The sequence below is a fragment of the Maylandia zebra genome, linkage group LG17 (assembly GCF_041146795.1).
Source record: "Maylandia zebra isolate NMK-2024a linkage group LG17, Mzebra_GT3a, whole genome shotgun sequence".
NCBI classification, from domain to species: domain Eukaryota; kingdom Metazoa; phylum Chordata; class Actinopteri; order Cichliformes; family Cichlidae; genus Maylandia; species Maylandia zebra.
This window is the reverse complement of record NC_135183.1, coordinates 8,105,637-8,120,314: the sequence shown is the minus strand read 5'-3', so window position 1 is coordinate 8,120,314 and position 14,678 is coordinate 8,105,637. Positions and strand designations below refer to the sequence as shown.

The 14,678-nt window shown below is 40.8% G+C and overlaps 1 protein-coding gene across 13 annotated transcripts in view; it reads right to left on the bottom strand.

Moving 5' to 3' along the window:
- lrrc7 (leucine rich repeat containing 7) overlaps positions 1-14,678 on the bottom strand; it is a 149,093-nt gene that overhangs the window by 53,093 nt on the left and 81,322 nt on the right. For all 13 annotated transcript variants that reach the window (XM_076875655.1, XM_076875651.1, XM_076875657.1 and 10 more), the window contains one exon: positions 5,033-5,235. In XM_076875655.1, the coding sequence (XP_076731770.1) occupies positions 5,033-5,221 (189 nt within the window). In that variant the 5' untranslated portion in view covers positions 5,222-5,235. The remainder of the gene's footprint in view (positions 1-5,032; positions 5,236-14,678) is intronic.

Here is a 14,678-nt window from a genome sequence, read left to right as displayed (position 1 = left end):
TTCAATGTCCTGCCTATTTGGAGCTAAAAGAGGCCACCTGAACACATGAGATATCATTGGAAAGGCCACAATGTCCTCTTCTGAGCGCAACATCACTTATTAGGGTAACTCAAATACATCAAAAGATATAGACCAAAAACAAATGTCTATTAAAGAAGACATAAAAGAATGGGCTGGTTTTCAGGAAGATATGCTAACAGCTATTGTCAAGATAAAATGACAAATTTGCATACCCTGAATTAATGTAGTCTCATATACAATACAGTCTCTCTAAACTTCTTCCCAAACTTATAGAAGAATTGAACATTGAATGTTCTTAGTGTAGTACTTGCACTTTTAGTTTTATGCAACATGACCCTCATGAATATACAGTAATTAGCCACACCAAAAAAACCCAATAGCATACAAAGTGGATTAAACTAATAATCTTATTATTTTGCAATGGCTTTTTGGAAACGTGGGTCCCTGGTCCCAAAAGGTTGATTCTGTTCATCTGGACAAAGCGTTTTCAATGCAAGAAATGTTTCGTCACTCATCCATGTGACTTTTTCACTCTAAGCTGATTGCAGGTTTCCCCAGTCTTATAAACAGTACATTGCACAATAACTGTGAGGTCAGATCATTAATATGTAATGTAACATAATGTAATGTAATGTGTATGTGTTAGTCCCCATAGGGAAATAGTTCCTCTGCATTTAACCCATTCACCCAGTGAAGCAGTGGGCAGCCACCAATGCAGCGCCCGGGGAGCAGTGTGTAGGGACGGTACCTTGCTCAGGGGTACCTCAGGGTAGCAGTTCAGTGGAGTTGAACCCCCGACCTTCCGATCATGGGGCCACCACTCTACCTACTGAGTAGGGTTGCCAACTCCCTGAAAAATAAATAAGGGACACCTCGTGGCCAGGGCTGGGCAACCCAGTTGTCTTCACCCTTCCCAGTGTGGTAGCTTTTTTTTTGTGTGTGAAATTATTTTTTAACCATTTGACTTGAACTTGATTTAAGCAGATGCATATTCTTTGTGATATGACCATATGTGAAACAAATGATCATTTAGCCATTTATTTTTAGCTCAAAATGACAACATTAACACAGTAAAACAGGTCTCCTTCTTAAACAGAAGCCTGTCATGCTTAACTTTTGAGAATATAAGTAAATCTTTCTTTAAAAGAACTCTGTCCTGCTTAACTTAAAATTATATAAATTAATAGAAAGCAATAGAACAAAAATATTCTTGTAACAGTGCACATATAGTGCATTTAGTACAATTGGCTTCAGCTGAGGTATTATTTCAGCTTTTCTAATGCTAATCAGCTGCTCCTGTTTGTAAACCCGCTTGTTCCCATGATTACGCATCATAACTCATCATCATCATTCATCTATGTATTACTTTTATGTATTAGTCATCTATTTGTTGTAATCATTTATCCTTGCAGTTGTTTATTACACAAAATAAATTATATTATTACACTTCTGGCCACATAGCGCTGATATTCACTGCACATGCCCATATTAACCTTAACCAGAGGGTTTAAAAAAACAAACCAGTGTTTACATACCATATCTGCTTCTGCCGTGGCCTGGTGGACAAGAAATTGGTTAAGGGTTCCCCGAGCTTTCACGCCCCTCGTGTTCTTCATGTGCCCACCATTAGAAGCATGCCTATGGAAAAAGTGCGCCAGCACACAGTGCAGTGCGCTTTATAGTGCACTTTTCCAGCCAGGTGTTTTCCTTTTCCCATTCCTCCCTGTACTTTTGCAGCCTTTTTTTTCTTTCTCTGAGCGAACAAACATTGCTGCTCTAATGCTGGGCTTACACTGTGCGATTTTTTGGCCCATTTTGAGCCGATTTTTGAGTCGTGCGACCGATTTGGTGATCGGCCCGATTTTGGCCTTCATCGTGCATTGTGTAGTATACGTGGGGTAACGAGAAGCGATTAACACCTCACAACCAGCTCCCGATCATCAATCGCTCGTGAGGCTCACATTGCTCACGCGCAAACACATAAACGTCGGTGAAAAAGATGGAGCAGCACGGCTGTGCAGCGTGTGATCTGGACACAAGCGATGGAGGCACAACTTGTAGAACTTTGGAAAGCTCATCCGAGCCTTTTCGATGTGGCATCACAAAATTATCACGACCACAACAACCGTGAAAATAGTTGGATTTACACTGTTGCTCAATCACAGCTGCCTTATTAATGTTTTTCATTAGCAATTTAGCAAAGTTGATGGTGGTGTGTCTGTGTGAGTGAAAGACAGACAGAGAGAGAGAGCGACAGATTTTCTGTTATAACCTTCATTTTATGGAGGCACAGTGTGCTGTCCGAGACTTGCACCGCAGTGTCGGCGTTTGTTTCCCTGTTGGCCGGTATTTTCTCCGTAAGCGACCTTTCCTCGACCAATGAGATAAGCGATAATCTGACTTGTCATACTCGAATTGTCATAAGTGTGCTGTCAGCGCATTGGTCACAAAGCAGGAGAGGGGCTGGGAATTATGTTTTCAAACAAAGTGTTAATTCCATTAAAAGTTATAGACTACTTTTGATTCTCACTGTATTACGGGATAAAGTGCGTCCCTTATTAGCTCAATACGGGACGTGAACTTTTGTTTCTAAATACGGGACGATTCCGTTTTTTAAGGGACGGTTGGCAACCCTACTACTGAGCTATCCCTGCCCTTGCAGGGATGCAAATTCTCATGACCATTGATGGACAACCACTGATCAAAGACTATTGATCATTGATCAGTACTCATGGCCATTGATCAGTGAGATCAATGGCCATGAGTACCATTCACAGAGAGTTGAGGAATGGCTGCAATCACAGCATGTAAGATGGCAAAAATGTACCCTCAGGCCCCCTCCTCGATTCAGAGATAGTCTTTCCCTTTTCACGTAAATGGCCTCCTTGACGCCCCGTTCAAACCAGTGTTCCTCCCTGTCCAGGATGTGTGCATCCTCATCATTGAAAGAGTGTCCACTGGCCTGTAGTTGTAAATAATAATAATAATAATGGATACTTTATTGATCCCCATGGGGAAATTACTTGTTTTTCTCTGCATTTGACCCATTCACTCAGTGAAGCAGTGGGCAGCCCACTAAGCAGGCGCCCGGGGAGCAGTGTGTAGGGACGGTACCTTGCTCAGGGGTACCTCAGGGTAGCCGTTAAGTGGATTCGAACCGCCGACCTTCCGATCATGGGGCGACCACTTTACCTACTGAGCTATCCCTGCCCCAAATAGACTGCAGAGTCCTGACCTGACGAGTTTGGTCTTCTGTGTTGTGCCATCCGCTTTGCCAGAGGTTGTTTGGTTTCCCTGATGTATAAATCCTGGCAGTCCTCCTGGCACTTAACAGCGTACACTATGTTACTCTGTTTGTGTCAGGGGACCCAATCCTTGGGGTGGACCAATTTTTGGTTCAGCGTTTTTTGGGGTGTAAAAGCCACAGAGACACGGTGTTTAGAAAAAATGCGTCTCAACTGCTCCGATACTCCTGACACGTATGGGTCACTAAGGGTTTTCGCTTAGGCAGCAGTTGTCCTTCTCTTCTGGATCAGCTGGAACTTTCTATAGGTGCCTTCCCAACTTTGACAAAAGTCCAGCTGGGATAACCACATTTACTCAGGACCTTCTTGATGTGATGTGTTCTATGCTACTTTAAAAAGTACTAGCTAGCTGTAGTATATTGTTGCAAAACCCTCAAAACATTTGAAGAGGCAGCAGCCTCTTTCCTGCAGATCAATGTGCAAGTTTTTGGGCTGTGGGAGGTACCTAGAAAGAAACTACGGCAGCACGGGCTCCACACAGAAATAACCCTGACCACATCTAAAACCACTTCTTGCTACGTAGTGAAAGTGCTAACAACTGCACTGTTCCCAGATCCAAACTTGATTAAAGATCTGGGCTTATTCAGGATCCAAAGACTCTGCTGCCATCACTTGTAGACCAACGTCAAGTGACACATCTATGGTTTCCTTGTCCATGCCCAGACATACCAAAGCTACTTTGGAGGCATGTTGGGGGAAGAACTGACCCAATCTTAAGCAGGTGATTTTAATTCTGAAGATCATATATATTTTTGTTATTTTATTGACCAGGCAATATGTCACCTTCATTAATTCTAGGACATTCTCTTCAGTAAAAAGTACAGCACATAAGCCACAGCATATATATTCTAAAATGGACAGATCTGCTCTGAGTGGAGAGGTCACAGCAGGCCACTGTAACAGAGCCTTCTAAACACTCACACACATGTAGAAGCTGCCCAACTCACTCACATTGGAGCCAGAGACTTAATATGCATTGCTGGCACAGACATACATTGTCAAGACTGAGCAGAATGTTTTTGTGCAAGTTAAATGCGAGGTCGCACATCTCATCTCATACATCCTTATTAGACTGTCTCCATTCATGCTGGCTATATTTAGAAATCTAATTCAACATCTTTGTCATTTAAACCAGGCCAGGATATCCATAAAATGTGATGGCCCTTTAATAAGCAGCACCTGTAATTCTCCTTGAAATTTTAGAAGGGCGTTCTGCATCAGCAGTCCCCACGTGGGCTGCTTCTGTGCAGCTCCCAGTGTGAACTCATGGATATTAATGTATCAATATTGCCCAGTAAGGGTATCGCCACAAAATAGTGAGAGGGCATTTTAAGTTAGCATCAGTGTTTCACATCCGAAATCCAAATTCGAAAAAATCATAAACAAAGCAACATGACTAATGGTCAGCATTGCATACACACAACTGTACAAAAAAGGTGCAGAACTAGCTCAATAAACCTGAGTGGGTGAAGTGAAAAGGCAGTTTGTGATCCCTAATTGTTACTCAGGGTACCAGTGGATGAACAGCTATTAATTGTGAATTTGATCAACTGTCAGAAAAAGCAGATTTTAGTTTAGTAGTAGAAGCTTAATAGTAGAAGAAGAAATTTTAAAAAAGGCATAAGGATTAGTAAACCCCCCAAAAGAGGTCAATAAAAGGAAGAAGAGTTATATCAGGAAAAAATTAACATATGACTCAGGGGTACCTTGGGTAATTCCTCAATCTGGTTGGCATCTAGGTAGAGCTCCTCCAGAGTTCTCTCAAAGCTGAAGATTTCCTTGGGGACCTGCTGCAGGCTGCAGTGGGAGTAGTCCAACACTGAGATCACTTCCTCTTCACCACGGAAACAACGGCACGGCACCAGCCGGCCAATCAGCTTCCGTTTAGTGGTCATTTCCAGACACTGCACTGAAATGGTGAGAAAAGGAGAGAACAGACATGATGTTAGAGGCCTTTAAGGTTCAGCAGCTCGTGATTTTAACAGGTTTGTTGTACCTGTTTCTTATTAATTATATTATTTTTAAATTGTAGATATTCTATATGTAATTTAAACTGTTTTCTCTTTGTTTTAGATTTGTAGAACTTTAGCCAACACTGTTGGATGTAAAGTGCGTTATAAATAAAGATGCTATGCTATGCTACCTGATGGAGTTCTTCTGTGTAGAACCTTGTCAGTCTGATAGCATCATTAACAGTATATGGGCAGATTAGCGTACTAAAAGACAGGCTCTGATATAAGAAACTAGTTATACAAAGTGTTTCGATAGTGAAAAAATCGTGAGTGGGGTTTTCTATAAAACGTGGGAAACAAATTCTAAAAACTACGTGATAAAAAATGTGAGTTGCACTCATTCACAGTGACAGATTTTGCATCTTTTGATGAGTAATGAAATAAATAAATGCACAAAGAAACATTTTCACAATCCACCTACTGCAAAATTATTCATACTGTGCAGAAGGAAAAAATGTGCCTATTTGAATCTCAAAGTGCAAAAAACAATGTGTTAAACACAGTGGGATCAGATATAGGAGCTTTTCATTGTACAAATATCACCTACATGCCTTGCATAGACAGGAGGACTGTTCATCTTATGCATAGTGAGCCCTCCACAGCCTTGCAGAGGATGAGAAACCAGTGGTGACCAAATGGTTTGCTGAGTCACGTTAGTGTGTCTTGGGATTTTGTAGCAATCATGCATTATTACTGCAATATAATTTTTAATGAATTACTGACTTGTTCTATCTGTAGGCACTCTGTAGGTCCTCATAAATACAGAAGCAAGCTGTCAAAAGTAATCAAGCCTGCTCAGACTTGATCCCACCAAATGGTGGTAATTTATACAGTGTGACACATCAAAGCCCCAATTCATGACAAGAAGAATGACAAAATATGTGACAAAAAAATTTGATCACTTCCTACAACTAACAACACTTTGATCCCCACCAATAACCACCTGAGGAAAAGCGAGAACAGTATCAGCAGAAACTACTAAGCTTCAATAGCTTCAGTCAAGTCTGGGGTGACAAGAGTTCCTCTGTCCAAATTCATCATCAAGCTTAGTTAGCTAACAGTAACAAGCATGAAAAGAAACTAGCATTCCTTTGAGGCTGAAACCAAAAACGTTTGATGGACTGTGTGAAAGTCTCATAAATGGTGAGGCAAGTCCATATTGGTGTTTTTTGCTACAGAAAAAATAATGCAAGTGTACCAGATGATAACAGATGCTGCAAATACACATAGCACCCTCATCTGACCATGGAAAGAAGGGAAGATATCAACTGATAAAGAGAGAGGGGTGAGCAACCTTTACTTTCAACAGAGTAATTTCTGAAATGTTTGCCCTTCTCAACCTTCAAATCAATGCAAAGCCAGTGAAAGGCATTAGACACTAGAGGTGGGAATCACCATACATCCCACGATACGATATTATCACAATACTTAACGCACGATACAATATTATTGCAATTTTTTAAAATATTTTGCGATATTCAGATTCTGTACATAAAGGTAAACTTTATCAATATTCATTTTATCTAATAACAAAGTCTCGCACTCAGTCTTTCTCTCATTTCAGTCAGTTTTATTGTTGACAAACTGAACGGTTTGTATTACAGTCTAGTCCAACTTAACTGAATGCAACCATCTGGTACAATTATAGCTATTCTGAACTATGTAATTTATGAAAACTATGCAGCCCATTCAGCAACTGAAGAATTTGAAAGTAAATTAAAACAAAATATAATTTTACATTACATAAAAAAGTTTTAAACTTAATTAAAATAAAACATGTCTTAAATTAAAATAAGTAAACTGTCATGTTTATTGCTGCCAAAAAAAAAGTTAAACACATTTGGACAGTGAAGGAATGTCAGGATTCTTGCTCAGAAAAAGGAGCTGATCAACATGCTCTGAAGTCAGAGCACAAAAACTTTTTTTGCAACAAAATATCGATTTCTGCTGTCCCTGTATTGATACATTATTAGCAAACAAAATATCACGATACTACACAGTATCGATTTTTCCCCCCACCTCTATTAGACACTAGCTTAGGCTTCAAATGCTGTAGTTCAATTTAATTCAGTTTAATTTATACAGTGACAAATCACAACAACAGCGCTTCATAATGTAAGGTAGACCCTACAGTAATAAATACAGAGAAAACTCCAACAATCATATGACACCCTAAGAGCAAGCACTTTGGTGACAGTGGGACGGAAAAACTCCCTTTTAACAGGAAGAAGCCTCCAGCAGAACCAGGCTCAGGGAGGGGCGGGGCCATCTGCAGTGACCGATTGGGGTGAGAGAAGGAAGACAGGATAAAGTCATGCTGTGGAAGAGAGCCAGAGAATAATAACTATGATTCAGTGCAGAGAGGTCTATTAACACATAGTGAGTTAGAAAGGTGACTAAAGAGGAAATACTCAATGCATCATGGGATTCCCCAAGCAGTCTACACCTACTGCAGCATAACTAAGAGAGTTATGCTGCATTAGTTATGCTGGGCTTAAGGGCCTAATCCTAAAGGTAGAGATAGGGTCTTCCAGACACAGGATGTGTGTGGTATGGTTCATGGTTTTTCTATAAAAATACTGGACACAAAACATTATTTTTACTTGTGAAAACATAAACAATATCAGATTTTGTTATCTATTCATAATTTGGTTAGTGGTTTACAACATTAATAATAAGATAAGATAATCTTGATGTCCAAAATTAGTGAGCTGATCCTTTTAAATCTAAACCATAGTTCAAAATCAGCATACAAAGTATTTTAATCTGCACGTACCAAATCGTTCTGTTGGCTCGAGCCTCTCTGTGTGGTGTCAAGTTTGAACGTTCTCCTCATCCTGACTCTTAATTGAGTTTGTGTAAATGTGAGTGTGGCTGACTGACAACCCTGTGAGAGACAAAAACAAAGTAGTCTACCAAAAAATATAAACGCGGTGATCTAAAATTGCTGAATGATTATTTGAGCTGTTTTCTTACACTGAATTTGAATGAACTACTGCTGTACTCAGATTTGAGTCCATGGTCAAGTACAGGAATCAGTGCCCACATCCTTTTGAAATAGACCGACTCTGAGCCAGATCAGACATGGACACTGCTAAAGGTTTGCTCTTACAGTAAAATTAAACTAATGTGGGTATTGACACTAAGTGTCCCCGTCCAACCAAACCAAAACTGCAGGTGAAGTCGTATTATAAGTGACTTTAGAGAACGATATCATTTACACTAGCACCACATTTTTGTGAAGTGAGACATATTAACTTCACGTAAACTTTGACATTTTTGCATAGATTAAGGAATGTGGATTTTCCTGCTGTGGATAGGAGAAAAAAACTGCACCAATGTAAAAGGCCATGTGTACGGTGGCCCTGTGAGTTCAAATGCACTGAAACTGCAGCAAATAGAAAAAGGCTGCAAAAACAACAGAAGAACAGAAAAAATAATGCAGTAAAAGTTCACAAAGAAGAACGAGAGAAGTGTTTTGGGGAGACAAAACAGAAAACGGCTAAAAGCAAACAAATGTTTACAATATTATATGAATTATGTGATTAAATGGTAAATGGCCTGTATTTATATAGCGCTTTTCTAGTCCCTAAGGACCCCAAAGCGCTTTACATATCCAGTCATCCACCCATTCACGCACACATTCACACACTGGTGATGGTAAGCTACATTGTAGCCACAGCCACCCTGGGGCGCACTGACAGAGGCGAGGCTGCCGGACACTGGCGCCACCGGGCCCTCTGACCACCACCAGTAGGCAACGGGTGAAGTGTCTTGCCCAAGGACACAACGACCGAGACTGTCCAAGCCGGGGTTCGAACCGGCAACCTTCCGATTACAAGGCAAACGCCCAACTCTTGAGCCACGATCGCCCACATTACCTTGCATCTTTTTCTGAATCCTTTTCAAGTATGTCTCAGTAAATTCTTTTACATGTTTTGGTTTCTGTCACTTCCACAACTTTTCCATCTTACCTAAAAATCCATCAGCTGTGTTTTGTGAGTTTTGTTTTTTTTCCCCTTCCATTCTGTTTTTTTCAACTTTTATTCAGACCTTTATGTTTTGTTTTTGTTTTGTGTTTTAATTCAACCGTGTTGAACAGCCACTGTACATATTGGATACGTGAAGATTGTTCCAAGGCAGAGAAAAATGTGAAATTATACTTTAGGTCACAGGTGTTGAAGGACCCACATTAGTTTAAAAGCTTCACATGACTGTCAGGCAGATGTAAAACTCACATGGCAGATGGGTATCACAGTGATCCCCCGCCAACCAGCAGTTACCCAGTTCACAGCAGGCTGAGGCTCGGCTCGCTTTGTCTCACACACACACACACACACACACACACACACACACACACACACACATGGTCTTTTCAAACAACAAGCCAGAGCCATATAATTAGACCGAATCCTTTGTAATTCTGCGACAACATCGCTCCATTACACAACTCCATTTAAAAAGCTTGAGGCTGAATGGCATAAGTAGGCTAACCATGGTTATTAAAGTCCTTGAGTGAGGACTCATCATTCAGCTTTATCATTGCAAACCCACTCGCTCGCTGCGCTCAATCTATTGACAAATAAAGACATTTTAACGCCAGCCCTTTCAAACGGAACAAAGAGCGAGTTTTCAGTGATTGGACTTCAATTTCCTGCTTGATCTTCAACTGCCATCGAGCACAACAGCAACTGGATGCGATGAGAAGCTGCAGAGCGGCATGAAAAGAAAGAGATGAGGAAACTAAAGAGAGAACGTGAAAATAAGAAGGTGTAGAGAGCAGTGAGAGGAACACCAGGAGGCTCAGAGATAAGACCTGCAGCTTTATCTGGCTATAAACACACACATGTCCAGCACAGTGAGACCAGATGAATTCAGACGATAGAGAGAGTAATCTTGAACATTGCGAGTACACTGTGTTATCTGTTCTAGCTTTTTGCAAGCCACTGAAATCAGATAAAAAGGTCGCAGATCCTGCAGGACTGTTTATCTAAAAGGACTGGACCATTAAAATCAATGCATCCTTATCCACAGTCATGCTCAGTGCAGGTGTAATGAGGCCAGCTGACATTTACTGTTTGCCTATTCTATGTGTAAACCCGGCAGTCAGTGCTTCTCACGATGCTGTTTGGCGGCGGCTTGTCTGTGTATTATTTTTTACCGCAGATACTCGGCCACTTCAGTAGTTACACCTGCCTTAATTATTTGTGAAATAGATTCAATAAAATGCTTGAAACATTCCTCAAAGATCTTTGTCCATGTTGATATGATAGCATGTCATATTTGCTGCAGATTTATCAGCTGCACATGCACAGTGTGAATATGCTGTTACACCACATCCAAAACGTGCTCTACTGGATTAAAATCAGGGCCATCGGAGGCCATTTGAGCCTAAACTGGGCTTTGTGACATGGCATGTTAGCTTGCCGGAAGAATCCATTAGAAGTTGGCTACACTGTGGTTGTAAAGAGATGGACATGGTCAGCAACAATACTCAGGTAGGTTGTGGTGTTTAAACAAGGCTCAGTTGGCACTAATGGGCCCAAAGTACAACGAAAAAATATCTTCCACACTATTACACCACTATCATCCTGAAATATCGATACAAGGCCAGATGGATCCATGCTTTCCTGCTTTGCAGTTTCTGAAATGTACCGAGAACTTTCCCACATTCAATGTCACTAAAATTACTTTTCTTCCCACATTCAACATTTCTGAATGCAAGCAGTTGCTGCCATGTGACTGGCTAATTTGTGTTAATTAGGTGTACCTAATAAAGTGGCTGGAGAGTGTAGTTTTAAAGCAAATAGCGTGGATGCTATTAAGAAAGTGTAAGAAGTTTTAACCTAATGTTTTCTTATATATTTTTTAAATATATAACTAACTACGTCACTTTGGAGACTTTGAAGAAATTGATGTGTTAATTACACTACTGTGACATAAACTGTATAATCAATATAATCATGATGTACACTGCATATTATGGAATATTAATGCTATATCTCTTCTAGATATGAGAACTGTAAACCATGCTAACATCAGATGTCTACCTTTTATTGAAAGTATTACAGTGCAGTACTGCGCGGCACTATTCAGTTCAATTCAATTCAGTTTTACTTATAGTGCTAAATCACAACAACTGCTTTAAGGTGCTTTATATTGTAAGGTAAAGATCCTATAACAATACAAAGAAAACAAGAAAACCCAAGCAATAATATGATCCCCTTTGAGCATGCACTTTGGCGACAGTGGGGAGGAAAACCTTCCTTTAAACAGGAAAAACACCTCTGCAGGAAGCAGGCTCAGGGAGGGGCAGCAACCTGTCAGACTGGTTGGGGTAAGGGGAGGAAAACAAGTCAAAGACATGCTGAAAAGAGCCAGAGATGAATAATAACTACTGATTAAATGCAGAGTGGTGTATAAACATATAGCGAGTGAAAAAGAAACACTGATGGGAAGCCCCAAGCAGCCCAGACCTATTGCAGTGTAACTAAGGGAGGATTCAGGGTCACCTGATCCAACCCTAACTACCAAATAAACTACCAAAAAGACTCTCTATCAAATATATTAAAGAAAACACATACAGATGTATTGCTTTGCTTTTTTTCATAGCTACACAACTACACTGATGTGATCCATATTTCCTGATTTCTAAGAAAGGGCCTGACTTGGAAACAATGTGCCCTCTGGTCATCTGCTTTATAATTAAGTTCCCCAATCAAACCACAACCATTTTGGCTGGGACTTAACATTGCTGTCCCAACAGCATTTTCTCAGAAACATTTAATGTTAACAGTATCCGGGCCTGGAGCAAACTACACCACAGGTCAATACATCCTGCTGCTCTTTACAATCTTTATTAGATTCTCTGCAATATAAAGATGCCTAAACAAAGAGGTAACACACTACATGTGTCCACGCTCAGCTTGCTAGAACATCAGCTTGCTAGTGTGGCTGTCTGAGCACAGGCGGCAGAAGTCAGCTGACACACTCCATCGTGGTTACACAGCACTAAGGATCTTCTCAGTGGCTGAGTAAGAAGGCAGGCGGACTGCTTGTTGGGCTTAAAAATACATAATTAGCAAACATGCAAAATCAGTTTCAATGTCTACAGCATCCTCGAATCATTAAGCCAGATGGCCCAGTATTATGTTCCAAAGAAACCAGTAACACTAACCACAGGTGACGTGACCCACAAATCAGAGTTTGTTAAAACTCATTTTCCATCTATAACGTGCCTTTTTTGACTCTGGAGGTTTTTGGCTTTAGTTATCATTATTCATTGTGTGTGTGTGTGTGTGTGTGTGTGTGTGTGTGTGTGTGTGTGTGTGTATGTGTGTGTGTGTGTGTGTGTGTGTGTGTGTGTGTGTGTGTGATCCATCACACATAAGCAAAAACATTTGTTTTCCTGACTGAGGTGACTTTGAGTAATTACAGAACTCACTAAAAGGAGCACAGAAAAAAAACTTTTGTCTTGAAAACATGTGCAAAATATGAGCTCGCCGTCTGCTAAGAAATCTGTTTCTATAAGCTACTGATAGTGCAGCTGCCTGCTCTGCCCTCACGGTTATGGATGTAACAGCTTAATTTACAAAGACAGAGTAGACTAAAAATAACAGCTTTTTGTCAACGGAGCGGAGAGGGAACGAGAGAGAGGAGCTGATGTCGCCCAGGCAAGTATTAACAACAGCAGGGTGACAAATAGCAAATATGGGTGTGGGTGTGTGTCTGTTGGGGGGGGGGTTACGTGGGCAGCAGTGAGAGACTTTTGTGGGCAGTCACCTTCATGACACAGACACCTGCACAGACTGATTATCTGAAGTTCATGAGGAAAAGAAGAGGGCGCTGTGCTGCCACTGTTCACAACAGATATCACACCAAAAGACAAATAACAAGGATGAAGACTGCTCTGTGTGACCCATATATCAATATAACAGTGCAAAGGACTTGGCCACGTGGCCATTCATGGATGCAGTGAAATATTTTAGTCATCGTTAGGTTTTGTCTTTATTTCTAACACACTGATCACCTCTGCTAGAGTGAATGTAAAGGGGGTGCCGAAGTGTGTCCAGTCCTGCCCAGACATCCAGATAGCATGCAGCACAAAAAAGAAAAAAAAGAAATACAATTTGGATGGGAGTCAGAATGAGCCAGTACCAATAGGATGAAACAAGGAAGTGAGCGTGGTTGGCTGTGTTGGCTCTTGCTGCTGCTATGGAAACAGCATGACGGAGCAGACTGACTCTGCAGAGGCAATGCTTCGTGTGCAAGTGCAAGTCCCCCCCCCCACACACACACATTTAAATAGCTTTGGTAATCATCATAATAATTATGACATAAAACAGAAAACAAAGATGTAGTGAGAAGGTTTACAAGAACTGCTACTGTAACATACACCCGCCCACATGTGCACACGCACAGACTTAAGCACCTCCACACATGTACACTTTTACACACCAGCAGCGGGTGAAAAAGAAGAAGACTGTGATGAAGAAGTATTAACGCCACACTGCACGCTGTTAAAAATACTCGAGAGAGAGCCAAAAATCCAACTCAGGAGAAAGTAAAAATGCAGCAGTATTGGTAAAAATGTGCAGACTTCATTATGTGAAAAGGTCCTTACAGTTTATCAAGGGCTATAGTTAGTGCTGGATCAGATGACCTTGTATCCTCCCTTAGTTATGCTGCTATAAGCCTAGGCTGCTGAGGGCTTCCCATGATGCACTGAGTGTTTCTTTTCTTCATTCACCTCTTTATACTCTCTGTGTGTTTAATACTCTGCTCTGCATTTAATTATTAGTTGTTATTAATCTCTGGCTCTCTTCCACAGTGTGTCTTTTGTCCTGCCTCCCTCCCTTCACCGTCAATGCCCACACTGAAATGATCAGGTGTTTGTTAATAAAAAAAGACAATTGTTTTTCTGCTAAATATACTGTACTGACTGACCAGGATTTTCCATCAATATTTTTTTTTTTCATCCCTGACGGCACGAGCACGTTCCAAGATGACAGATGACAGAATTCACTGGCTCAGGGATCACCAGAGACCTGACCTTAGACCCACTGAGAATCTTCTGGATGTGCTGCAGAAGACTTTAGCAGTCTGACTGCCTCATCATGGTTACAAGATCTTGTTGAAAAAATATTTAAATACACTTTGTAAATATCTCGAAACAATTCCTCAGTGAGTGTGTAGTGCCTATAAAACTAAAGGCAGTCCCAGAAAATATTAGAGTGTGGGACTTTTTGTTTTTTGGCTGTGCAGTGTACATATACAGTAAGCACTGGGAACACACCAAGCAATGTAAGAAATATTTCTTCACATACCTTTTTCACAGAGT